This window comes from Lynx canadensis, chromosome D1 (genome assembly GCF_007474595.2).
Source record: "Lynx canadensis isolate LIC74 chromosome D1, mLynCan4.pri.v2, whole genome shotgun sequence".
NCBI classification, from domain to species: Eukaryota; Metazoa; Chordata; class Mammalia; order Carnivora; family Felidae; genus Lynx; species Lynx canadensis.
The window spans coordinates 56,889,939-56,917,484 of NC_044312.2; the positions used below are offsets into that span (position 1 = coordinate 56,889,939).

A 27,546-nucleotide genomic window follows, 5' to 3' on the forward strand; every position below is an offset into this window, starting at 1 on the left:
ATGACACCAGGGGTTCCTTAATAACCCTGGGGTTGGGGACCAGCATCCCCATACTGTGGTGGGGAGATGGTCTTGGAGAGATAAAGTGACCATCCAAAGCCACATAGCTTAGAATGGGCAGAGGCAGAATCCTGCCCAAGCTCTGGCCCCAGAGCCTATGCATGCGCGCCTTCCATAACCAGCCAGGAATGGCAAGGCAGATGGGGAGACCTCCTGGGTCCAGTGCAGGGCTGGGTGGTGGAACTAGCAGGTCCCCTCACAGCCATATGGAGGTGCTTCTAGGAGCCAAGGGATGTACCTCTTCTGGATAGAATTATTGGGGTCTAAGCAATTCTGGTACCTTCTTGGAAGAAAGGAAAAGAAACCCCTCCCAAATTCTGAAATCCAGACTGTGCCCCCCACATTAACCTCTAGGACCACCCTCTGGGAACTGTGAGGGGATTCACACTCCTTCCCTCCTACTGAACATATACCAAGTGCATCCCTTTCAGGGACAGAGGTCAGCTCCCACCTTTCCCTGGGCACAACGTATAAGAGAAATCCTGAACAGCCAGGTCAGGGATGGGCTGCACTGCTCTACACAAAATGCCCCCATAACCTCTCCAGCCTCTGGCAGGCCCACCCAGGAAAGTGGATTTGACCTTTCATTCCAGCCCTTTCCTGTCCAGCCAGTGCCCCTGGCCAGGATGTCCCAGGTTCATGGCCACACTTGGGCAACTTGAGACCTCCCAAAGTCTTCAGCAGCAGGTAGAGGGGGCTGGGAGTTCAGAGTGGGACAACTAGTCAGCATCCCTCACCAGGGCCCTACACTGTACCCACCTCCCCAGTGCACAGGCAGTCCAGCTGCCTCCCCTCATCCCCCAAAGCAGAGGGAGCATGGAGACCATTCCCTAGGTGGGCAGAGGGCCAGTCCTGTCTCCACCCTCAGCTGAACCTGCAGCCTGTGGTCAATGCTGGCTCCTGTCCCTTGACTGAAGAATTACTAAGAACCCAACCTTCCTGATGCCATCCCCACACCCTCCCCTGGTCTGTGGAGGACAGACTGACTGCCCTGTTCACAGAGAAACCGGAGACAGGGTCCCTCCCCGTCCCACTCCTTCCCTTGAACCTCAGGGCACAGCCTCCCCTGGATGAGCCTGCTCCAGGGCCATCCTTCCCAAGTACAGATAAAAAGTGACCAAGGGGCACCTGAGTGGCTCAATCAGTTAAGTGTCCGACTCTTGGTTTCGGCTCAGGTCACCATCTAAGAGATGTGGGATCGAGCCCCACGTCAAGCCCCACGTCAAGAATCTGCTTGAGATTCTTTCTCCTCTCTCTCTTTCTCTCTCTCTCTCTCTCTGCCCCTACCCCCTGCTCATGTTCTCTCTCTCAAAATAAATAAATAAACTTAAAAAAAGAATCTCTCATAACCTATGACACATCGCAACACATACTCCTTTCTTGGGAAGGGAGATAGACCATTCCCTGGCATGGGGTTCTGGGAATAGACTCTGCCCCCCAGGACGCCTACTTGGCCAGCATCATGGTGACCCCTGCCATCCCAGCTCCTTCCACAAACTCAGCCCCAGGCCTCACTGACTCCACATGGCACGTGGCTTTCACTTACAGACCCCCTCTTGAGTGTCACAGCAACCCAGTAAGAGTGGCAGAGCAGGAACTGTGAGCATCCCTACTGCCAAGATGAAGAGCTGGGCCAAGAGATGAGCAGGAGTCTGCCCCAGGCTGCATGGCAAGTCACAGCAGTTCCAGGACCAGACCCCAAGTGCCCTGGGCCTATCCGGGTTCTTGTCAAAGCAACCTCCTCCCAGTTGCTGACCTCTTCCATGAAGGCAAATCTCCTCACCTGCCTCTCAAACACTAGGCCCGGCGGTCCTTTGTGGAGGCAGCAAACGATCTGGGACCAGCCTATGGGGTTGCCTCCTCGGGGTCCAGGAGGCCAGGCCAGCCCAAAGCTGCCTCCTCTTGTCCATGCCAACCAGGCCTGCTCAGTACCACCACGCCCCACCTCACTGGGTCCCCTCCGAGGCAGGTACATTGCTGAAAACTACCTCAACTCATACCGTGCCACAGATATAGGACACACACAGTCCACGAGGCACAGCTTCCTGTCCTTTACAGACAGACCCATGTAAAACACAGAAACAACCACTTAGAGATGGACACTAAGAGGGACACACCAGGCAGACAACCAGACACATGCAGTCCTATAAGACAAAGTCTGCTGTCAAATAGGAACACAGATAAAGCAGAGCCACACAGAAGCAGGAGGGAAACGGGAGACCTCTAAGCTATGCAGTCACATTCTTAGTCACACCTACAGCTATACAATCACACCCACCCCGGTGCTACACAGTCACCAGGTCCCCATGCACTCCCACACTCACAGGGACCCTGGAACACCTGTACACTCACAACCACCCAATTACACCCCAACTCCCTAGGGCAATCTCCCCTACACCTTCACATCCATGCATTTATTCAGGGGTACAACCAGTGCCAGATCACCCCCAACCCAGGTACAACATTCCCTGAGATGTATGCACAGTCAATGCCACGCTTACTCCCGCCTCCTTCCTTCCCCCCGTCCCTCCCAGTGCTGGTCCAGGAATGGAACAAAAGCCCAGCGTCCCCTCCTCCCCTTCTCCCCCTCTCCTCTCCCCTCCCCCCTGGCGTCCAGCCCCTTTGTCCTCCTGTAGCTGAGCCGGAGCGGGAGTCCAGGCAGAGCCGCAAGGACATTGGAGCCGGGACTGCCAGGGGTGCGGCAGCAGGACAGAGAGGAGTGGTCAGTGCCAGCGCAGCAGCCACAGAGCACCTGGGTGAGGGCATGGCCAGGTAAGTTCCAGGTACATCCGGGACTTAGACCCTCACACGGCAAGGCTGTGTGGTGTCTACAAGTCTGAATGTGTATTTGTGTGAGTGGCTGTGGATGTGAACAAGAAACAGGGTAGCATGTCAACTTCTAGAGGCTGGATTCCCCAGTTTGCATCAGGACCCTCGGCTGGAGGTGCCTAGATTCTTAGCTGGGATGGGAGAATGCCCAGCAGGGTCCTCCCTGGGAATCCCTACCTTCCATGTTCCAACCGGGTGTCCTCCGGCCCCCAGACTGGGAATCTCCAGGGTGGAAACTGAGTCTGATGTCCCAGCATGACTGACCACAGTGCCCAGTGCACTAGACAGCAGTTAGAACGAATGAAAAAGTGAAAAAGTATTGGTGCACTTCCAGGAGAAGACTCCCTCCCTGCCCCGCCAAGCAGCCCCTGTGCTGCAGGGACAAGCCCCTCTTTACCCTGAGGAGGCCTGCCCTCTTGGATCTCAGCTCAGGAGGTGGCTGCTTTCTTAGCAAACAGCCTGCAGAGAATGGAATGGGGGCCGCGTGCTCTGCTGACCTCTCTCACCTCCCTCTGCTGATCCTGGGCTGCTCCTTAGAACATCCCCCCTAACCCTGGCAAGTGTGGCTGAGCAGCTAGGCATGCAGAGTCGGGAGCCAGGTGGGTTCAGGGCCCAGCTCCCTCTACTTGGGCATAGTTAGCTTCCTGGGACGCTGCCCACCGGGGAGCACATTTCTGTCATCCTGAGACAGGACGATCCAGCGCCAAGGATGACCGGAGCATGAGCAATGAAAGCCAGACTAACACTGGGCAAGATCTGACCTCCAGGGCAATGCAACCTCATGCAGTGAGCTCCCAGTCCCTGGAGGTGTGCAAGCGGAGACTGTATGTTCATAATGGCCAAATCGCAGCCAGCCCAGTACCGCCCTTCAGTCTCTAGAGTGCTTTCACGAACACCTTTCTTTTTATCCTCACAGCAACCACTGAAAGGCGGATTCCCTGTGTGCTTTTGCTTCCTTATGACAGACTCAAAGAAGGGCAGGGGCATCTAAAGAAACGTTCAGGGCTGTGAGGATCAAATGAAATTATGTACATAAAAGTAACTAACACACCTGGTGCGCTTCCTTCCTCTCGTGTAAAAACATGTAAAGAAATGTTAGCTGAGTTTGTACTATGTACCTAGCACTTTTCAAATTCCACTTGATAGTCCCAAAGTCACAACAATCCTTCTTCAGAGGAAGAAACTGAAGGGGAGTGACTTGTACAGCTCACACAGAGACTCAGTGACAGAGACAGGGTTAGAACCCAGATCAGTCCTTAGAGCTAGCTCCATTTCCCCACCGTGCTTCTTGAAAACGCAGAGAGAACTCACTAGAGAGAGGGCCAACTACCCTCTCAGCGGGGCTCTAGCCTCCTGCACTCTTTCTCTCTGGGCCTTAGCAAAAGTTCTTCTCTAAATGGTGACAAGCTCCCTGCACTGTCTTCCCTTCCCCTGGCTAAGTCCACCTATGCTTCTCAGTCTGCACACCCCTCCTCAGGAACACCTTCCCTGACTCCCCTCCAACTGGGTTTAGTTGGCTATCAGCTCCCACACTCCCCCGTGGGACCCCCACCAAGCTGTGAGATCCAGGAGGGCAGGGTCTATGACTATCTTGCTCACTGCCTGTCACAGAAAAGGCTCTAAATACATGCTAGCTTAATACATTCGCTCAATCTTAAATAGGTATTAACTGAGCACCTACCACGGGCCAGATCCTGTACTGATGGGGGAAACGTGGATATTAAATAGAAAAATCAAGGCTTGGGGACACTTGGGTGGCTCAGTTGGTTGAGCATCTGACTCTTGATTTCGGCTCAGGTCATGGTCCCAGGGTCATGGGATGGAGCCCCAAGTCAGGCTCTGTGCTGAGCATGGAGCCTGCTAAGATTCTGTCCCTCTCCCTCTCTCTCCCCCTCCGCCCCATTCATGTGTGTTCTCTCTCTAAAAGAAAGAAAAAGAGAAAAATCAGGGTTTAGTCAGTGTGGAGCACCCACAGGAAATCAGGAGACAGGATGGGGTGACAAGTGGGAGCAGAGTTATACCTCCCTACACCACACTGGGTCTCTGTGGGGCAGTCTGAATCCCTTCTACAGCTCCTGTCAGGGGACACCCCCCAACACACACACAGATACTTTGTGCAGGTTCCAGTAACCTCCCAGCCGTCCTGTTCCAGACCTTGGAGAGTTAAAGACTCCCTGCTGTTGGCAGCCACGTGGCACTGCTTCACCCCTTGTGAGAGGCCCTAAACACGATGTGTTTGTAAACCGTTCCCTTATTAGACTCTCCTCCAATTATCCCATTTGAGAGCTTACCATCTGTCTCCTGCTGTTATTAAGAAAAAGTTTAGTGGTGCGTGGGTGGCTCAGTCGGTTGAGCGTCTGACTTCTGCCCAGGTCATGCTCTCACAGTTTATGAGTTCAAGCCCCACATCGGGCTCACCGCTGTCAGCACAGAGCCCGCTTTAGATCCTCTGTTCCCCTCTCTCTCTCTGCTCCTCCCCTGCTCGCTCCCTCTCAAAAATAAACATTAAAAAAAGAAAGAAAAAGCTTAACGAGTTTGAAGAAGAGAAAGAGTAAAATGGCTTAAGTGGGTAAGCGAGGGAGAGGTAATACAGCCGAGGCAGGGCCTAGCCTAGCCCTTCAGGTAGGCAAGGACTAGATCACTATAGCCATTAGGGCTCTGGGTGGAGGAATGGAATGACGAGCAGCTGGATAAATGAAAGCACACGCGTTACATTCACGCACACCTGTGTGAGCAAACCAGACAAGGAACCAAGGATGAACGGACGAGCGGCCTCCGGCCCTCTCGCCAGGCCCAACCCGGTGGATTTCTGACGCCGTTTGTGCTCTTTACCTGGCAGGATGCTGGAGGGCCCGGTGCCGGAGGAGTCGGAGCACAGGTCCCAAGGGCCGTGCGCTGGGTCTTGCCACGCGCAGCGCCTTCTGCAGACCCTCAATGCGTACCGACTGAGCGGCACCTTCACCGACGTGGTGCTGCGCGCCGGTGACCGAGATTTCCCGTGCCACCGCGCGGCACTCAGCGCGGGCAGCGCCTACTTCCGCAGCCTGTTCGCCGCGGGGCAGCCGGAGCGCGGCCTGGCCGTAGTGCCCGTGGCGCCCGTGGCCTCGGAAGCGCCGGGCGCGGAGCCGGGCGTGGCGGCGGCGGCTCTGGCCGTGGTGCTTGACTACGTGTACGGGGCGGGCGTGCGGCTGCGCGCTGAGGACGAGGCGGCCGCCGTGCTGGCGCTCGCCGAGCGGCTGGGCGTGGCGGGCCTGCGCGAGGCCTGCGCCAGCTTCCTCGAGGGTCGCCTGCGCGCCGCCAACAGCCTGGCACTGCGTCGCGTGGCCGCCGCCTTCTCGCTCGCCTCGCTGGCCGAGCGCTGCGGCCGCGTGCTGCGCCAGGCCTTCGTCGAGGTGGCGCGCCACGCCGACTTCCTAGAGCTGGCGCCCGAGGAGGTGGCGGCGCTGCTGGCCGACCCGGCGCTGGGTGTGGCACGCGAGGAGGCCGTGTTCGAGGCGGCCATGCGCTGGGTGCGCCACGACGCGCCGGCCCGCCGCGGGCAGCTGAGGCGCCTGCTGGAGCACGTGCGGCTGCCCCTGCTGGCGCCCGCCTACTTCCTGGAGAAGGTGGAGGCCGACGAGCTGCTGCAGGCCAACCGCGAGTGCCGCCCGCTGCTGCTCGAGGCCCGCGCCTGCTTCATCCTTGGCCCCGAAGCTGGTGCACTGCGGGCCCGGCCGCGAAGGTACGGCCCCCATTCCCTTGCCTTCCACCCTTCCGCATCCCCGGTTCTTCACTCATCCCTGTGGCATACTTTAATCCAATCACTTAATCGTGCCTCCGGAATGAGATGCGGTCATGCATTCGGCACACATTTCATGGACTTGGTACTGGGAATGCTGCCCTTGAGTTCAGGATCGAGTGAGGGAGGGGTGGGGAATCACACCTTACACATATCCTTTGCCTTGCCCATCCATCCATCCATCCATCCATAATTCTGAGTGCTTCCCTGCGTGCAGGTCTTGTACTGGGTGCCTGGGACTTGGGAATAATTGGAAATAGCATTTACCTCCGAGAGCTCAGTTTAGTAAAGGCTATAAATAGGCTGGTCCTGGAAAAAAATGAGAGGCTTAGGGCCAAACCAGGAGACTTTGCATGGAGTAGTCCAAGATTGTCTGTCACCCTCCCAAGGATAGAAGACGGGACGCCTCTGTCTTCCCACATTGTGTCTCCCAACACTAAGCTCAGGGCCTGGTACAAAGAAGATGCTCAATATTTGTCAAAGGAATTAGGTACGAAGCCGGTGGTTTGGCTTGGGAATTCTGGTATGGTCAAAAGCCTGAGGGGTTGGTTAGTGGAAGGGGAGAATGCTTTGCTGAAAGGGTGATGGAATTAGTAATTAGGGAATAGGTTTAGATGATTACAGTAGGAGGGAGGCAGCAGAATTAGGCAGTCTTCATTAGGGATGAAGGGCAGAAAAGGGTGAAGAGAATGAGTTAGTGGCACCCAACCTGGGCTTGCATTCCAGCTCTCTCACTTATTGGCTCCATGACTTCTGGCAGGCCAAAGTCTGTGAGCCTCAGTTTCCTCCTCTGCCAAAGGAGTGGTAATCCCTGCCTAATAATCATAAGAATTAAACAAGGTGACTTTTCTAGGCAAGGGCTCTGTAAAGATTCTTTCTCTGTAATTCAGAGGTCAGTAGATTGGGGTTAAGGATTAGTGTGACACTCTTCCCATCAAGAGCTGGAAAGGAGGTTGGAGGTGTCAGAGTCCAGCACGGGACTGGAGGACAAAAAGGCATGGAAGGGCAGCAAGTCAGTACAGTCTGGTCATCGAGAGGGTGAGGAGGGCCAAAAGTTGTGTGTGGGTTAACAGGCATTGGGCTTATCACCATGCCAGATTCATGGACCTAGCTGAAGTGATCGTGGTCATCGGCGGTTGTGACCGCAAGGGGCTCCTGAAGCTGCCCTTCACTGATGCCTACCATCCAGAGAGCCGGCGCTGGACCCCACTGCCCAGCCTCCCAGGATACATGCGCTCAGAGTTCGCCGCCTGTGCTCTGCGCAATGACATCTATGTTTCCGGTGAGGGCAGGTCCGCAGGGGGAGCCCCACAGGATTGGCTCTTTGCCTCTCTCGTGCAGGTCCCTTGTTTTAATCTTCAGTTGTGAAATGGGGGTGGGATATTCTTGATGACCTGTGGTTATTGGCTGAAGTGGCATGTAGTCCTGCAGAGCCCATCACTAGTGTGATTCCGACCTTTATTCACCAAAGTCCACTTCAGTTTGTAGTACTATTAATCACTTCTATTTAGCAGACCACATGCAGGATATTATGCTGGGCAGCTTACATTACTCAATTTCCCCTCTAGCCCCATTTCACAGAGAGGTTAAGAATTTTCCCATTATCTCAAAAATGGCAAAGCTAGGAAGAACACAGATTGTTTTGATACCAATGGATTGTGCCCTGAGATTCAGGCCCCAGAGACGTAAATAAAATAGTCCCTGCCTCCCCAGGGGTGCCCTGGAGAGGCACTGAAGACAGAGACACTTCACTTTACCACCAGACTTTTCAGCTGGATCTTGAAAATCTGGAGGGAACAGCATAGGACAGGAATGTGCAGAAAGGAACCCCAGGTACTCAGGTCTCCAAAGTGCAGATTGAGTGCATCTGGGAGAAGAAGGGAAGTATTGTGGATGAGGCAGGAAAGGGAGTCGAGTCAGGTCAGGGAAGCTTTGATTCCAGGTCTAGGCAGACAGCACTGTGGTAGGGAGCTATGGGTGTCTAGGAAGGATAAAGAGAAGAATGAACCAGAAAGGCCTCAGGGACAATCCAGGCCACACTTTATTAGTGGATAACTTCTCTAAGGCTCCTGATGGCCTGTGAGCGACCACATGTTGCTGGGCCTCTGCTGGGAATACACAGAAGCAAGAGCTATAAAACAGAGTTGGGGCTTGAGTCATGGGCTCAGGCTAAGGGATGCAGTCAGGGTTGTCCCTGGGAAGGGTGCTCCTGACAGGTGAGTCCCTGGTCAGTAACCCTGGGAGGAACGGGGAAGGAGAGTCCATGGCCTGCATTCCAGGGCCTGGCCTCATAGGCCATACCAGTGCCCAGCTTCAGGGACTAGAAGTTCTGGATCTGGTCACTGATCTGGAGTGAAAGGCCATATGTGGTCTTCAGCGGTGCATTCTTGGTTTCTAAGCCGCATCTGAGTTTCCTATCTCTAAACTGGGTACAGTAACACTAACACCTCATGGAGGGATAACAGACATGAAATTGTGAAGGTAAAGGCAGAAATGAGGCAGGGTTCCTAGGTCACTCTCTACCTTTACCCATTCCAGAGCAGGTGGCTCTGCTTTCCCTTTGCCCCCATCACCTTCCTGATGCTTGTCTTGGGCACGCTTTGCACTCTTATATCTAGTTGAGTTCTAAGTGCCCCCCACTTTGCTTCCCTGAGCACAGAGCCTGGCATACCACCATAAGGCACCCAGTGAAGATCAGCTTCTTCTCCCTGAGTCTTTCAGGCCTCTCTGCTCAAAACTCCTGCCCCTTGTCCTAACTCACACCTTCCCACCATTCAATCAAAGCACACTGTCCAGGTGACAGGCCTAGAGCCTCACACCAGCACAGTGGGGGGGAGTTTTTCCTGCTTAACACTTCCTTTGCATCTGGGGGCCCTTATTTCTGGGTCTTGAGGGGTGCCGGGGTTAGCAAGAGGGCCTGAGGTCAACAGCTGCTTCTCTTTCCCTAGGAGGCCACATCAACAGCCATGACGTTTGGATGTTTAGCTCCCCTCTGCACACCTGGATCAAGGTGGCCTCGCTGCTCAAGGGCAGGTGGAGGCATAAGATGGCAGTCATGCAGGGGCAGGTAAGCACACCCAGCAGCTGCTGCCCTGTGAACCAAGGTACAGATCAATGGACTTACTGGGGGAAGGCCCTCTAAGACACTGTCTTTGAAAGAAGAGATCTTAGGCACCAAAAAGCAAAGCTACTTGCCTGAAGTTAAAAATAATGCTAGTGCTAATACCAATCACCATAATAGTACAGTCTAGCAGTCAGGGGTCAAAGGTATGGGTTCTGGGCCAAACAGACTAGTTTGAATTTTGACTCTGCCACTTAAAAAAAAAAAAAAAAAAAAAAAAAATTTGCTCATTATCTCTATAAACTACATCCCGAACTCAGAAAATAGAAGTGCTTCTTAGGACCACTAAAGTGAGCTGATAAACTCTCAAGAAATTACTAGGTATTATTATTAAGCATCAGCCTGGTGCCAGATATTTTACAGACAGATTTAATACCTACCCCAGAGACCGATATCATTATCCCCAGTTAACAGAGGAAACATGTTCAGGGAGGTTTGGTAAGTGGATGGAGGCCACCCAGGCACTGGCAGTGCTGAGATGCACGTGATCTAGGTCTGGAGAAGGTTTCTCTGCACAGAGTAGAGCCCGTGGGGCTGGCACACACATGGCTCTGACTCCCGCTGGAAGTCGCCGCCACACCTCATCCTTGCCTGTCCTCACCCGCAGCTGTTCGCGGTGGGCGGCTTTGATGGCCTTCGGCGCCTGCGCAGCGTAGAACGCTATGACCCCTTCTCCAACACCTGGGCGGCAGCAACACCTCTCCCAGAGGCTGTGAGCTCAGCTGCAGTGGTGGCCTGCGCCGGCAGGATCTACGTGATCGGGGGCGCCGGGCAGGACGGTGTCAGCATCAACAAGGTGGGCACAGACCGGGCATTAGAGGTCTGCTGTGTGCCAGGCGCAGAACTGGCACCTTCATGTCCTCGTCCATTTTCTCACTCTTAACAACCCTGAGGAATGACCTCCTGGTTGCAGGCAAGGAAGTGAGTTCAGAGAGATAGATGACCCCAAGGTCACATGGTGGGTCTGACGTGAATATTTTACCTGGTGCCATAGGGATTTCAAATACATTTTAAAAATTAAGTGAGGGCAAGGATGGGATTACTTAAAATGTTTTTCCTCCATTTAAACAACCACCACCACGCAGTACTGAAAATTTAGAAAACAGAAACAGAAAAATATCACCCATGACCCCACCACCAAAGGATAACTACTATTAATATTTTGGTACATTGCCTTCCAAGCTTCTTCTGAATCTTTTGTGTTTAAGTTTTGTGTTTACCCTTAGTAAAATTTTGCATTCTTTTTATTCTCATCTAAATGTAAGCAACTTTCCACATGCTTACAAACTCTTCACAGCCATCATTTCAATAGTTCTCTGGGTAGGTGAACCATAGTCTATCAACCAAATTTTCAGTTGTTGAACATTTAAGCTGTGAATAAAAATTATTCTTGATAGTAAATTCCTCCCTCTCCTGATGGCCTCACAAGTCTGTGGTCCTGGGACCTGAATCTTTCAAAAACTAGGATCCCTCACCCCTCCTTATTCCGACCCCATTCCCCCCCCCCCCCACACACACACACCTTCCTGGGGCTGGCTGGGGGAACTGCCCTTTAATACCTTTTTTGTGCAGCACTGATGTATTATAGGCCATTCCAGGGGTCTCCAAGGAAACAACTGAGGAAACAGAGTAAGGGTGAACACAGAGGTAGGATAAGCCCTCAGAAATTGTGGAAGGTGTTGTAAACACTGGTGGGGCTGGGAAGCCTGTGGGTAGCTGTAGGAATGGGGACTACAAGACAGCCCAGCTGGAATCTTGTCATGAGCTCAGAGCACCAAGAGGAGGGAAGAGGGTTGACAACGTATGCAACAAGAAATGCATCTCTATTTGGGGGGCCTGCTCTCTCAGACCTTCTCTAGCACTAATGAAGATGGTACTTCCATCTTCTGGGACACAGACCTTTCCCAGACCTTGAAGGATGAGGAGGCTTTGGACAAAGGGAGGAGTCCCGAGCTGGGGCTAGAATGTGGAACCAGACTCAGCACACTTGAGGGCAGGGACAGGGGGTCTCCTCTATTCTTGCAGATGATAGCTCAGGCCTGGTGGACACAGGTAAATGTGTCGAATGAGTCCCCCCAGCCGGAGAGATGGGAGGATGTGGGTAGCAGGTTAGTTGGGGGGTGAAGCTTCGCCACAGCCCCTCCTCCTGCCCCTCAGGTGCAGTGCTTTGACCCTGAGGAGGACCGGTGGAGCCTGCGATCACCGGCGCCCTTCTCACAGTGCTGTCTCGAGGCTGTCTCCCTTGAGGGCACCATCTATGTGGTTGGAGGCCTCATGAGCAAAATCTTCACTTATGACCCTGGCACAGATGTCTGGGGGGAGGCAGCTGTCCTCCCCAGCCCTGTGGTAAGTAGACGCTCCTGGGCACAGCCTTGGTACTGGTGGCAATCAGGAGAACAAGGTGCTATGTCTAAGGATGTGAATCTCAGAGTTTGGGAGTTTTATCTCTGACTCCATGCTAGGCAGTTATATATAATTCCTTAGCTTTGTCCTCGTTATGATAATCAGCCACGTGTTCCACAGATGAGGAGACCAGCCTTAGAGAGGTTGAGGCCTCATCCAAGGCCACCAGTTAGGCCATATTAAGGCAGAGCATGGAACCTTAGTCCCAAGTGCTTTAGCCTTGAATGGGGGTCTTGGTCTAAATGACTCTGCAGTCTCTTCTGTTCTGAAGGCCACCGGCTGGTAGCCTATTGTGGGGAGATCAGGGTGAAGGGACTTGGTAAGTTCCCCTGCCCTAGTAATATTAGAGGAGGGAGGTCCAGGCCCTAGATGTTCTGGCCCCTGCATTCCTTGTCTCCCCCATCTCCTGTCCCCTTCCCTGAAACTCCAAAGATACTACATAGGGGTGTGGTTGGATTGCTGGTCCCTGCCAGTTTTGACCTTCAGTGCTTCTAAAAGCCTGAGATTTCTGGCCTGAGTCTGAGATCCTAGAGCAGTCGTGGTGGTTGTGATTGTTATCACTGTTACTGAAGTTCTTACTATCTTCCTGGAACTGTGTAAAATGTTTTAATTGCTTAACCCCATTAACTGTTAAGGCAACCCTTAGTAAGGGTCAAGCCAGAGCTTGAACTCCGATTCATCCAGTCCCTGCCTTCCTGCCGTCTAGACTGCCTGCTCATATTCTGTGGATCGGGGTTTTACTGTCTGGCCTGGCCAGCTAGGGACAGAGGGAGCTCCAGGCTGGACCCCATAGCTGATTATCTTTCTGTTTGTCCACCCAGGAGAGCTGTGGCTTGACTGCGTGTGATGGGAAGGTCCACATCCTTGGTGGGCGGGATGATCTTGGGGAGAGCACCGACAAGGTCTTCACCTTTGATCCCAGCAGTGGGCAGGTGGAGGCCCAGCCATCCCTACAGCGCTGTACCAGCTCCCATGGTTGCATCACCATCATTCAGAGCCTGAGCAGGTGACACAGACTTGAACAGCCTGAGCCAGGAAACAGAGAAAGGAAGGAGAACTTGGGTTCACCACTGCTCCCCTCATGGCTCCTCCATGTAAATAGCCCCTTAACTTATTGCCGCCCTCCCTTCTCATAGAAATAAAACCTTCAAAGGTTGGGTCTGTGTTCCAGCTCAAGCCTGCTTTGCCTGGAGAAGTAATGCCCAACATGTACTCCCTGATTTGACTCTTTACAAAGCACCTTCATATATCCACCTTCATGATGGCAGTATGGACATATTAAAAAAATTATGAAACATTTCATGCATAAAAAGAATATATTTTTATACAGCTTAAGAATTATAATAAAGTAAATATCTGTGTTTCCACCATCTAGCTTAAGAAACAGATCTTTACAAATGCTAGGCACCTCCATTCCTAAACCCATTCCTTCCCACATCTATCCCAAAGGTAATCACTGTCTTTACATTTGAGATTATTGGCATTTTTGAAACTTTTAATAAGCTAGTTATTAATATTTGTATTTTACAGAGAAGGAACTGCATTAAAAAGATGAGAATCACCCAAGATCATATACTTAGTAAGTGGCGGAGTCCATGACTCAAGATTTCATGAAGCTTCAGGAATCCATGAAGCAGTTCTGGTCAGGATGGTTCTCTCTTTCTAAACTACCTTCTCCAATTCAAACACTTAGCATTGACAGATAAATGCCAGACAACTAAAAAGACAGAGGCTTAATTGTTGGTGGGAATGCAAACTGGTACAGCTATTCTGGAAAACATTGTGGAAGGTCTTCAAAAAATTAAAAATAGAATTACCCTAAGACCCAGCAGTAGCACTGCTAGGAATTTATCCAAAGGATACAGGAATGCTGATTTGTAGGGGCACATGTACCCTAATGGTTAATAGCGCTATCAACAATAGCCAAATTACAGAAAAAGCCCAAATGTCCACCAACTGATGAATGGATAAAGAAGATGTATATATATATACAGTGGAATACTACCATTTGCAACAATGTGGATGGAACTGGACGGTATTATGCTAAGTGAAATCAGTCAGAGAAAGACAGATACCATGATTTCACTCACATGTGGAATTTGAGAAACTTAACAGATGATTATAGGGGAAGGGAAGGAAAAATAAGATAAAAAAGAGAGGGAGGCAAACCATAAGAGACTCTTAAATACAGAGAACAAACAGGGTTGATGGGGGTGGGGGGTTGGGAAAATGGGTGGTGGGCATTGAGGGTGGGGAAAATGGGTGATGGGCACTGAGGAGGGTACTTGTTGGGATGAGCACTGGGTGTTGTATGTAAGTGATGAATCACGGGAATCTACTCCTGAAGCCAAGATTACACTGTATGTTAGCTAACTTGACAATAAATAAACAAGTAAACAAATAAATGTAAAATAAAATAAAGACAGAGGCTTAGGCTTATAAGTAAGTAAACATGTCCGAGAATCAGAAACAGAATTATAAAACCATGAGGAAGGGAGAAGCTTCAGCTTTAGGGTTCAGACTCTGGGATAAAGCTCTAAAAAGGATAACAAATAAGGCTGTTAGATGCTAGGGCCAAGGTGGGGTGCCCCAACTCACAAACGCAGCAGAAACAGAACAAAAACCATCATGGGACCCTGAGCAGCTCTGAGGCCAAGCTCACAGCAAACCGCAGGCTCAGGGTGGCAGGCACCAGGGCCCCAGCCTGAGAACCCAGCCAGCCCAGCTCCACACCTGGACTTCCGAGTTCCCCAATGTCAACAGAGGGCACAAGCTCCTCGTACCATCATAAGCACCTGGGTGGCCTGGGGCTCTATGGGCAGCAAAATAAAACTGCTGGAGGGGGAAGGATGAGCTCAGAGCACAGACAGGGGACAAAAGATGTCACATATTCTGTGAGGCAGAGACCCAGTGGTTCTGGTCCTATGCCTGTGTTTCTGAGGCCCAGAGGAGCTGGCCAGGCCCCATCTGGGGCTCCCTCTCTTGTGCACTTAGATTGCCTTTTGAAGAGCTATCATCTGCTCTTTGCATCCCTTCCGGCACAGGGCCAGCCCCATTCCCCTCCCCATCTTCCAAAGCCCCAGGGCCCTATCTGTGGGGTCTCTCCAGCTGGGACTGGCCCATCACAAAGCCCTGGGTTCCAACTGAGCTGCTACCCTCTGATTATCCCAGATTAGGAAGCCTGTGACCATCTGGACACAGCTGATAATGGCAGAGGGGAGGGGAGGAGAATGGAGGCCCAGCCTCTCAGAGCCTGCTGGTCCCTACCCCACAGATAATACCCAGAACAAAGCAAAAAAGGTGCTGTACTGCTTGCCCACCCAGGCAAAAGTCTGAGTGGAAAAGGTAAGATCTTGACATGGGCACCTCACCTGGGCTGGACAGTTCCTGTATGCCAAGCAGACTGCCCCATTTCCCCAACAATGACCCTTCATGCCCCAAGTGCTCTCCTGTGTAAGCGCAATGCCCTTTCCTGCCCTCTCTGCCTGGGCAGATCTGATACCCTCCATTCCAGAGCTGATCACTCTCCTTATGCCCCTTCCTTATCGGCCCCTTTTTTTATCACCAGGCATATAGCCAGGCCTATATATGTGACGTCTCTAGTCTCCCTTGACATACCCACAGAATGCTTCTTGAGGCAGGAAAAGTGTCAGCTTTACCTCTGTATCCCCCAATGCTTGGAACAAGACCTTCCACTCAGTACACTATACAAAGTTTCCTGGATTTCTATATCATAACACCTATGAGGTAGTACTATTTCCTCCCTTACCAATCAGGAAAGAGAGACTCAGAGTTATGAAGTGGTTTATCTACTAATGTCACTGGCCTGGTGAGTGGTGACAGAGGTAGGATTCCACCCTGGGTCCAGCCATCTATAAAGTGTGCTCTCTCCATGCAGCCTTGCCCAGGCTCTGCTAAAACAGTGTTGAGTGTAGCACAGGAGTTGTTTAGAAGTGGAAGATAACAATAGTCCCCCCTTATCTGTGGGGGGATACATCCCAAGTTCCCCAGCAGATGCCTAAAACCACAGTTGGTACCAAACTCTATGTATGCTATGTTTTTCCTATACATACATACCTATGATAAAGTTTAATTTATAAATTAGGCACAAGTAATAGATTTAAAATTAACTAATAAAGTATAAGATTATAATACACTATAACAAAAGTTGTGTGAATGTAGGCTCTTTTTGTACTAACTTACCTGTCTTGTGATGATGTGAGATGATAAAATGCCTACAGGATGAGATGAAGTGAAGTGAATGACACAGACATTATGATGCAGCATTAGGCTACTATCGACCTAAATCAGGAGAATCTGCTTCCAGAATACAGCTGGTCTTGGGTAACTGAAATCGCAGAAAGTGAAACCATGGATAAGCGGGGGTGGGGGGTGGGGGGGACTATTGTGCATCATTTCCACCATGGGAAACCCCAGCCTGATGCGATACTGTCCCTGCCCTTAGGGGCTCCCAGTTGGATGAGGGGAGACGTGGTTAATCTCCCTGGTGAGTCAGGCTCACCAGAATACAAGCAAAAGATTTTACACTAGTGTCCTAATTTTCTAGGACTGCAGGTTAGACCAAGACCATATACAGAGGGCCTCCCTGGCTCCTAGCCCACTGCTTTTTGTGCCCCGCCCCCCACCCCAGGCTGCCTGCTGAATGGGACTGTTACTGCCCAGGAGGAAGGCAGACCAGGAGTCCTGAGTATGACTCCTTAGGTAAATGGGTTTGCCATCCTCTCCCCAGCTGAGAACAGACTTAACTTTCTGTATACCATCAGAAGCCACTGGACCCAGATTTAGTTTTTGAGTTTCGTTTTTTAAAAGTTCTAACTATTTGTAAGACTTAGTATTTTATGACCGTTATTCTTTCTTAGTGGGCTTCCAAAGAACAATGAGAAATTTACTTACTTTTTAAAAACAATAAAACTCATTCTATCTTGCACTGACCATACAGATTCATTAGACTCATCTATAAATCTAAAATACATTATGAGATCATGATGAATTTATTTTTCCTGTATCTTGAAAAATTTTGCTGTTTAATCATCCTAAAAATTATTTCACATTACTCATCAGTTATTCCCAAACAAGACTACAATGATCAAATGGAAGAATGATGGTATTGCCTAGAAGGAAGACACAGTAGTGAATAAATCATTACTATTACATCATCTTTCAGTTTCCATACTAAATTTCCTATAGTGCATATCATCTTTCAAGAAGGTATAAAAGAAGTTGAGACGTCAGCTGAGAACTCAGGATCTTTCATTCTCTGCCCATAATGACAGAATGCCCAAGAGAAGGAAACTGACAGAGGACATTTCACACTTAATACAGACAAACCAGAAAGTAAATGCAGGGACACGGCAGCACTCTCATTTCTGGGGATGCAAACTGGTCAGTCACATAAGCAAAACCCCGCGTAGATGAATTTTCTCAAACCCAAGAATTGGTGAGTGAACAACCTATTTCTAAAATCAGAAAGGATATATGGCATTTTAAGTCAATCAACAAGAAGGATTTCATCACACAGTATTTGACAAAGGCCTGTACCATCCTATTTTGTACAATACTCATCTTTTATGATGCCTGTGCCCCAACATTTACTTGATATAGTTTGTTACAGTTCGTTAAGTGGAGACATGCTGAGGCAGTTGTGTACTAAGGTGACTATAGGGAAACAGATGCTGTAGATGTTTTAAAAATTCATTAGATTGGTCCTTCAAATTGATCTTTATAAACCTAAAATCAAAAATGTTTTAAAATTATGGAGCAAAGAAAATGTCTTTTCAACATTATGAGCCATCAAAAAATTGTAAAGTATTCCATGTAGACAATGGGGTATTATGTTATGTAGATACATAAATATCTATTTTTATGAATATATGAATGAGTTTTATTGACATGTAATTCACATCCCATAAATTCCACCCATTTGAAGGGTAGAACTCAATGGTTTTCAGTATATTCAGAATTGTGCTAATACTTGCTAAAATTTTAGTATTTTTAGAGCCACCTGGGTGGCTCAGTTGATTAAGTGTCTGATTCTTGATTTCAGCTCAGGTCTATATCACTATTCTTGGGTTCAAGCCCTACACCAGGCTCCTTGCTGACAGTGCAGAGCCTGCTTGGGATTCTCTCCTCTCAAAAATAAACTTTAAAATCTTAGTAAACACTTCAATACTTGTAAAATATATAACTGTTTCCCACTTTCCCTTTATTCTTCCGTAAATTATTTGTAAAGTGACTTAAAATTTAAAAGATATGGTGTCTATTGGACCTAGATGGTAAATAGCGATGGCTAGTCTTCCTGTCGTATTGAGGGAAAACCAGTGAGGAAAGTTCCATCACCTCTGTTCCTCTGTCCCTGATGGGAAAGCGGTCCCATTGCTGGGTCTATGCTCTCCCTCTAAAGAGCAAAAATATTCTCAAAGACAAGGGAAGCCCTCTACATGGTCAACAACTTACAACTCAACACTCCAGCTCCTCTGATTCACCACACAAGACTGGCAGGTACAGGCTGGTCATAGGGGCAGTCCATAGCCAGCCAGTGAGGGTGGAGGGTGAGATGAACCCATCACAGCAGCACTCCTCCAACAGTGGACAAAGGCCCAGCTGCACCTGGCTGGCTGAGCTGCTAGTACAATACAGGACTGAGCAGCAAAGGTGTGGTCTCATTTCAATTTCAGAGCCACTGGAGCCTCTTACTTGTAAAAATTTGAGCTTAGAGTAAGTTGTTCCCAATCTAGGGCTTCATGTCACTTGTCAAACCCGAAGTAGGATCTTGAGATAGCCTAAGAATTTTCCAAAGCCTAAGAGAAATCATACATTCCTTCCTCTAATATGTATCATGTGGGCTAAAGTTGCTATAAAATGAAATTAGTCACACTAGCCCATTGTAGGGATGTTCAGATTAATGGAATGTTTACAGCAAGCTCAGGGAATATAACAATTTTCTCACCAGTCATGCTGCTTAACAAGTTATACATGTAGTTTTTGATCAATAGGGAAATGGTTTGTTTCATGGATAAAATAACATCAAAACCTCATGTCCCTGAGGAGGAAAAAATAGTAAGAAAAACTATTTTTTTAGGTTGAAAATGTTGACTCTAAATGATACTTAAATGACTTACTGCTCTGGTGTTGGCAGGCCCTAACACAGAACAGCTACATTTATACATAGCAAACTCAGGGCTCAGAAACAACCACTAGGTGGGATGTGGCATGGTAAAAGGCCAATTTTAGCACCTGCAGAATGTGGTAACACCTGATCAGCTATGCCCACTTGCCAGCAGAAGCAGAAAGCCGTCTCTATGGTCAAGGCCCTTAGGATGGGGAGAATCCAATACCATGAAGTTAAGCTACTAATCATTTCTAAGAGGATTTGCTTAAGTACTAATAGTAACAACATCCAGTACACTCAGAGGACTTCCTATGGGTCAGGCACTGTGCTATGAAATCACATGCTCAAGGCTGAGATGACATTGATGGGCCCATGCTCATACTAAGTTAACCTGGTTTTGAATGACTCTGGCTGGAAGGCCTGGGCTCTCAGCTGTTGTCTCTAGACAGTACACTAGATAAGCTACAGACAGGTATTGTTAGATCTTCAACTCCAACACACTGGAGAGATACTGATGGGAAAGGTTCACCAGTGCCTGTGTCAAATTTGAATCCAAGTCTGACTGCAAAGCCCAGCATCTTCCCACGTCTCCTTTTTAAAGCACTCTGCAGAAAAAGGTTATCCCCATCCCCACCAGGCTTGTACATTCCTGTAAGCCTTTGTCTAATTTCCCAATTAGATGAGACTGGCTGACTGGAAGTAGGGGCTGAAGGTAACAGACTCCACACATTATCACTCTGCTGTGGGATACAGCAGCCTGTGACAAGTGACCTTTCTGTCTGGATGCTGCCCCCCCCCCCCCCGCCACCACCACCAAGAAACCCCTTACCCATTGTCCTCTGGTGCCAACAGTTTTTGTACTTTCCCTGGTTCTCCATATTGAGTGTTGTCCATTGATCTGGGACCCTTGCTTGGCCCCTGGGCCTATTCTCAAATTCTCACATTCCAGCTTTCAGCCTCCCTTTCTTCACCTGAGTAACTCAAGCTTTACACATGCACACTAATAACCTGCTACTTTATTCAAGGCATCTTATTCTTCCCCAAGCATCTACTTTGGTACTTATTTCCTGCTACAGCACCCCCTGGCGGGGAGTTACATAACAGTATGACTGAACCCCACACACCAACTTTCAGTTTTAAGTGGATTGGAAGTTAAGGAATTTAATCACCCCATCTAATATACAAAGACCTGTGACTGGCTGTGCCAGTACTAGATACTGAGGTCTTAGATGACCAGGACTGCCTTAATCTGTTTCTAGCACCAAATATTCTCGATGCTTGTATTAGCTGAACTAGTTTCACAACAAAAATCCCCTCACAACCAAATTACAGAAGTCCAAAAATACAAGAATTAAATAGCCTGGCTCAACATTTTCAGTAAAATTGCAAAATGCCATTAGTTTTACGCATAAAGGATAAATAAGACTTTATGATAGCTGCCTATACTGCATTAGATTTGGGGGTGGGCACAGACTCACTTAATCAAGGCACTCAAATCTCACTTTACTTGTATATAGTTACTGAGGAGGCCCAATACCAGGCTTGCCTGCTCATAACCACCTCACCCTCAGCCCTTCCCAGAAAACTTTCATCAGCTTGAGAAATTGTCACCTCAAGTTGAGAAGCATGGGGAAATAAACATTCATTTTTGTATTTAGGCTCTGCTTCCTAATGATACAATACATTCCACTCCCTAGAACACAGTAAGCAGTCATTAGCACACTAGCTATCCTAGAGGTTAGAGACTTCCAAAGGGGAGTGTCTCTACTAAAAACTGAAAAAACAATGAGAGGTTACTTCTAGATAAAGTAAGGATAAACATCAAAAGCCCCTGAAAGGGGGAGGGCAGAGACACATTTGTCACTGTGTTCCCAATGTAACTCAGGCACTAGTCACGTAGGATTTTCCTGCCAGCCTATCCTGCACTAGTTTCACCTGAAGAAACTAGGAGAACTCAATTTCTTAAAGCCCATAAACAGAAAACGCTTCAAATATGACAAACTGTAGACATGTCAATGTTCTTCTAGAGTGTAACAGCTCAGAGGACTGAGCATAGAAATGTGGATTCTAATCACAGCTCTATGCTGCTTAGGAAAATGTATTTCAGCATTTTAGGCTCTTCAGTAGCACAAGCAAATACCCTTTACACTTTAGAGGTACTCAGGATTAAATGAGAATTATGTAGAACACTACCTATAGTGTATAATGACCCAAAATATAATGGAATGGGCAAAATAAAACACACTCATTTTCTATGTGCAATACAGATTCCCTTATACATCAGAGGGAAAAAAGCCATCTTAAACATATCCCTCTTCTAAACCTGTAACACCAAACTGCAGGTGAATGAATCAAAGTGCTGTCCTATTAACCATCAGCCTTCAGCTTTCACCAGATTTATGGGATATTGGGTCTGGTTAACTCTGCTTGGCTCCTCCTGTTCTGGCTCCTGCCTCATAAGCACAGCTGAAACCAAGGATTTCCTGGCAGCCGAAAGAATCAATCAAGGAATATTCCCTTGGGGCAATAGAATTATCAGTCCAAATAGTGGACCTACAGTCCATTCAGGCCATGCGTCTTTTTTAAAGATTTTATTAGAGGTCTTTAGAGAGCAAAATCCAAACTCCAGATCCAGCTGCCAAGAAGACCCTGAAACAGAATAAAGCACAACAATAAGAACAGAATCTTCACCTGAATATTGGGTTCTTTCATTTCCCATTTAGGGTTTGTGTGAATATATACACAGAGAACACCTAGAACACACAAGAGGTGCTGGGCATAGAAGAGGCTTGATGTTACTATTTTAACTGAAGAGGCTGCTGAAGAACAGGCAACTAATAACTAACAAGAGAGCCTTGATGATTTTAAGCAAATAAAGGAAAACTTATTTCAAACACAGTAAACACAGGAATTTTTTGAGAGACCATGAGCAGGGGAGAGGGGCAGAGGGAGAAAGAGAATCTTAAGCAGGCTCCATGCTCAGCATGGAGCCCAACACGGGGCTCGATCCCACAACCCTGGGATCATGACCTGAGCTAAAACCAAGAGTCAGACACTCAAATGACTGAGGCTCCCAGGCACCCCAACACAGGAACTTCGTTAAGATATGAAAGGCAAATACTCCTTCCAACAGAATCCCTGGGTAAATAGGCCTCTGGATCCAACCGGTGTCGTAAAGCAAGTATAATCTAATTTTTATGTATCAAGTGCTTACCACAGTGTGGGATATAGAATTATTAATAGGAAGACAGGGAATAGGGTCTTACTCTACCCCAGAGGTCCCTGGAGACATACCTATTATGCTGTGGGTACTGGTTGAGGCATGGCAGGCGGCTCGGGTTTCCCACTTTTCTGTTCTGAGATGGGGGTGGTGGGAAGGATCTCATCTTTGGGTTCCACAATGCTCACATGATCTGGCAGGGGCTTCTTAGGGCCAATCTTACCACTTGGGTCCCAGGGAAGCATGATCTTCACTTTAATGCCCAGCACACCTAGAAGATGCCATAGTTAGAATCTAGCTGGGGCTGCACCGATTCCATGATAAGACAGGACAGAAAGAAGAGGACAGGTTACTCAAGCACCCCTGGGTCTGGTCCCTTCTCAGACAAATGCCTCTAATCAATCAATGAACAGGACACTTTTGCAAAAGGAACCCATGCGCAGCACCACAGAACGTGGCACTGACAAGGACCAAGAGCAGGATGTGACCTTTCTGACTCGTCATCGTATCATCACCGAAGGGTACACAGGTGGCTAAGAGCAAACCAACTCTCGGATCTGACTGATCTCAGGAATTCTCACAGTTCAATACAGCACATTAATCAGTAAACCCAAGGAGTATCAACATGCTCCACTACTCCCAAAATGAACTCCCCAAACACTGCGGTGTGCGTGGAAAGCACATCTATCTGCTAAAAGCCCTTTGCCCCAAGCACTCCCGGCTGCTTACCCTGTCTGAGCAGCACATGGCGCACAGCAGTATCAACATAGTAGTTAACAGGGTCCCCGCTGTGAATCATCAGGCCATCCACAAACTTCATGGATTTAGCCCTCTGTCCTCGGAGTTTCCCAGACACCACGACCTCACAGCCTTTGGCCCCACTCTCCATTATGAACCGCAGCACACCATAGCAGGCCCTTTGGGAGAACAAGAGACAGATACCCACCTATCATCCCCAAAGATAGGGATTGTTCAAGCCCACCACACCCCACCATGTTAAAAAACAGATACAAAAAGCACAAGACTTATTAGTCTGCACTATCTTCGACGTTCCTTTAATGGGGAATAAATTTGACCAGAGCCTGGCAATTCTCCTTCATTCCCATCACACCTCATCTTAGGCTAATTCCTTAGGGAATATTTACCAAATCCTTCTAACCACATGCTTCCCAGCCTTGGTTGCACATTAGGATCGTCTCAAGAAGATTAAAATAGAACAAAAAAACCTGTGAAGTCTAGACCTCACTCCAGGCCAATTAAACGGTGAGGGTGGTAAAACTCAGCCTTTCACAATCGGGTAAGCACTCAGTTTAAGAACCCAGAAGTACCCCAGTCATTGAGTGGCTCCTTATCTCCAGAATTCACGTTCATTAGGAACCCTAACTACTAATGTGGGTTCCTAGCCACCTTGACTAGAGTGCTGGAAAAAGAGGTTTCTAGGCTTATACATTGACAGTAAGCCTTAAAATATCATGCCCCTACTCATTTATCACCGCATACCCTGGGAAATACTAATTGGGAGAGCTAGATGCCACTTTAGACAGGGAAGGGAAGGTAGGACCCAGCACTCTAGGACCTAGGCCCCTTTGCATCATCTCATGTAACCACCACAAAAAGGAGAGGTGGATGTAATGACCTCCATTTACAAATAGGAGATCCGAGGGTCAGAAACTCAGTAAGGCTCAGGTCTCAGAACTTCCAAGTCAAACTTCTCCGTGTACAAAAAATTACCTGGACCAGGTTGCTGGGCCACACCCCCACTTTCCACTTCAGTGGGTGGAGACTGACAAGTTTTATTTCTAACAGGTCCTCTGATGAGGACAGTGATGCTGGCCCAGGGACCAAGCTTTTGAGGACCACGGTTCTAAGCGGTGTGGCTGGTACTCAAACCAGGCAGGCAGCCTTTTTTAGAAGTCCTGCCTACAGCCTTTCCTGCTACCTATTTCCCCATCAGGTCAACGTTCCTAAAGCTCAGCTCTCATGTCCTTCCCCTGCTGAAAAACCTGCCAGGGCTCCGCATGACGTACTGACTGAATTTCAAACACCCAAGCAAGGCTTTCCGATAACTTCACAAATAGTGAAACTACACAAAGAACTCCTACTGAAATCTTACCAGTAGGCCCAGCTCCAGAGCCATCTAGCCACCTCATGGCTTTATAGTCCATCCCTCCTCATAGCACTACATACATACATACATACATACATACATACATACATACATACAGATAAGCTCTCCCATCAGGACTATGTCTCACCTCTTTATAATCCCTGCACTTAATGGATCTGAGTAACTTCAACAAGAATCCTAACTTCCTCTCCCTGGAGTTCCCTAGTCATTAAAAGGTTCAAGACACTTACCTCCGCACAGCGAGGCCTCCTAGGAGTTTGTAACGCAGAGACTCTGCCTGGGCAATAGCACACAGACCTCTTGTGGCCACTTTTTCAGCATAAAGCTTTAAGAAGGAAACAAGTCACAGCCTTAAACCAGTGTTTTCTACAAAAAACGAGTTCATTCATCATGCCAGCATGTATCACTGTTGGCATCCCTCAAGTACTAAACACTTCTGCTACCCACGAGTAACATGCACTGTGATATAGTTCGAACCTTTCCTTATTGCCCTCCCACCCCTAGCTCCTTCTACGGCTACACCAACTGACGGGGTAGCCAATCCATTATACCATTATCATACCCAAACTGAATGTAAAAATCCCTTAACCACCAGAAATGAGAACAGGCCTATAAACTGAAGTCCACTGCTTATTAAGAGACCTTCAACAAAATACCACTCCATTTATAAAATTTAGTGATCATAACTAAGATCTACATGACGTTAAGAGTTTATAGAAGTACCACCCTAAATAACCATTTCCAGGACCACAGTTATCTCTGGCGTAAGCCAAGATCACTCACCTCTACACTGCCCTCAGGAAAACCAAATCTCTTCTGAACCACAGCGGTCAATTCTCGGATCCGCCGGCCCTTCTCACCCAGAACATTCTGCGTCCTTAGGAAAATAAAGAGATAGAATTTACAACTCTCACAAAATTCCAGACATGACTTTAAATCTTATATGCATGTGGTAGTAAAGTCTCATTCATCTGACACAACGATATATAAATTCTAGATAACAAGAACTACAATTAGATTTAAAATGCCGTTAATAAAAACTGTACATTTACTAAGGCCAATTCACTGGTTGTCCCCTTAAATTTATAGAATACACCGTCCTAGCATATACAACTACAGGTGATAACCAGGAAAACTGAGTCTTCACCTGGTGGCCAAGATGATGATTTCTGTCCTGGTTGGTGTAACTCGGACCTCAACCCCGGAGTAGCCATCTTCAGCCAGCTCCCGCGTGAGAAACTCGTTCAGTTCGGCTTTGAAGATGCCATCAGCGACAAACTAACCAAAAGATAAAACTTGCAATTAGAACATGGATGCAGGGTCACTTTTTCCTGCCTAGTCCTTCTGCCAGGGCCCCTCTCATCAAAATTCCACACCTCTAACAACCAGCCCATCACCTCTCTATTACCCTTGTTCCATCTGGAACGGGGCAACCCTTCTCAGACAAATGCCTCTAGGTCGTCCTTTGGAAGTTACTTTAACCAGAGGGCCCTTAAAACTGCCACAGAACGCGGCACGAAGTAGGGGCCCCCCGGACAAAGAGAAAACCTCCAGTCAGACTCGTCATCTTCTCTTCATTGAAGGGTTTTTAAGACGTGTTTATGTGGATGTACGTATACATGCTGAACGGAAAGCTGCCCTGAAAGGGCACATTTACCACTCACTCACTCGGAACAGCAGAGACACTAACTACCCTCGGAACTGGTGAAAATACAGTGACTTAAGCAGTCCCACATTGACAAAACTTGGACCATCAGAAGAACCCCAGCCACGTTATCTTGCGGTCAAGTACCTGTGGTCTTAACAAAACTGGCAAGTCCTAACTCGAAAAGTGTGTGGATCTACGAGATGTTATGCACACACAAAAACGACAAGCTGCCTCTTTCTAAAGCAAATGGGTCTTTACACAGTTCTCGCCCACGGAAAAGCGAAAAGTTAAAGCTCGAAAAGTTCAAGTTCTCCCCGGGTCTCCTTCCTCTCTTCCTCCAGGAGTTTCCTTTGGGCCCCAGACGTAGCAAGAAACTGACAGTAGCTTTTCCAATTGAGGTCTTTGGGGTCAGAAGGCGGCATCCTGCCACGAATAAAGCACGAAAACGCTGCTCCCTCTCCTACCCAAAGCCACAGTGTGAGCCGTGGTGGGAAATGGCTCACGCTCCCCACAAAGCATTCGTTTAGTAAAGCTATCTGCCGACCAAGAAATGCTCACAAGCGCTTTCTCCGGCGCAGGAGGGGCGCCCGGCGCTCATCTCTGCTCTCTGCCCAGAAGCGGCAGAAATGTCTCGCTGCCTGACTTCCGCCGCCGAACTGCGCTCGCCCGGCTCGGGCCCCGCGTTCCATCCGCCGCCATCCGCAGCCCGCGGGAACGCCACGCCGCCACGGCCGCTTCCCGAGGCAGGACCCAAAGCCGCAAGTCTTGCGAAGGCATCGCCACAAGCCCCGACCCGCGCGGCGCCACGGTTCCCCGGACCGGCCCTCAGGGTCTCACCTTCCTCTTCTTGGAAATTTGCACCGCCATCTTGCTGCCGCGCACCGCCGAGAGGAAAGGAAATGGCTCGCCTGCGGAAGTACGTATAAAGGGCGCGAGCGACGACAAAGAACTGCGCGACGTCAACGCCTGTGGGCCCTCCTGGGAATTGTAGTTTTTAGGAAAGCGTTAAAGGGGAGGCGGGGAAGAAGGGTAATGGAGACCCCTATAGGCAGAAACAGGAAGAGTAGCAGATCAATCAGAACTTTGGAACTGCAGGGGAGCTTACAGTCCAACTCTCATTAGCTTAAAAGTGAGCAACGTGAGACACAGAGATGGAAATTACAGTTACAAGGTCATACAGCAACAGCATGGAATCCTGGTCCCTACACTATACACTGTAATAAAAAGTCA

General features: G+C 48.8%; 2 protein-coding genes and 2 non-coding genes across 4 annotated transcripts; 1 reads left to right on the forward strand and 3 right to left on the reverse strand.

The window, feature by feature from the left end:
- The first annotated feature begins 5,728 nt into the window (after positions 1 to 5,728).
- On the forward strand, positions 5,729 to 13,207 carry KLHL35 (kelch like family member 35). The gene is made up of 6 exons (XM_030331802.2): positions 5,729 to 6,610; positions 7,765 to 7,949; positions 9,616 to 9,734; positions 10,396 to 10,584; positions 11,946 to 12,134; positions 13,013 to 13,207. Exons 1-6 carry the CDS (start codon positions 5,730 to 5,732, stop codon positions 13,199 to 13,201), a joined length of 1,752 nt encoding a protein of 583 aa, XP_030187662.1. The 5' UTR covers position 5,729; the 3' UTR covers positions 13,202 to 13,207.
- An 8,689-nt stretch (positions 13,208 to 21,896) lies between these two features.
- RPS3 (ribosomal protein S3) lies at positions 21,897 to 27,218 on the reverse strand. The gene is made up of 7 exons (XM_030331803.1): positions 27,154 to 27,218; positions 25,816 to 25,946; positions 25,452 to 25,545; positions 24,899 to 24,993; positions 23,270 to 23,457; positions 22,615 to 22,811; positions 21,897 to 21,969 (listed from the first exon to the last, which is right to left on the reverse strand). The coding sequence occupies exons 1-6, from the start codon at positions 27,181 to 27,183 to the stop codon at positions 22,618 to 22,620; spliced, it is 732 nt and encodes a 243-aa protein (XP_030187663.1). The 5' UTR covers positions 27,184 to 27,218; the 3' UTR covers positions 21,897 to 21,969; positions 22,615 to 22,617.
- LOC115526614 lies at positions 22,916 to 23,060 on the reverse strand. Its single transcript, XR_003972667.1, has one exon. It is a non-coding gene; the product is annotated as a small nucleolar RNA SNORD15 (small nucleolar RNA).
- Positions 26,103 to 26,251, reverse strand: LOC115526616. The gene has a single exon (XR_003972668.1). It is a non-coding gene; the product is annotated as a small nucleolar RNA SNORD15 (small nucleolar RNA).
- Positions 27,219 to 27,546: the final 328 nt, after the last annotated feature.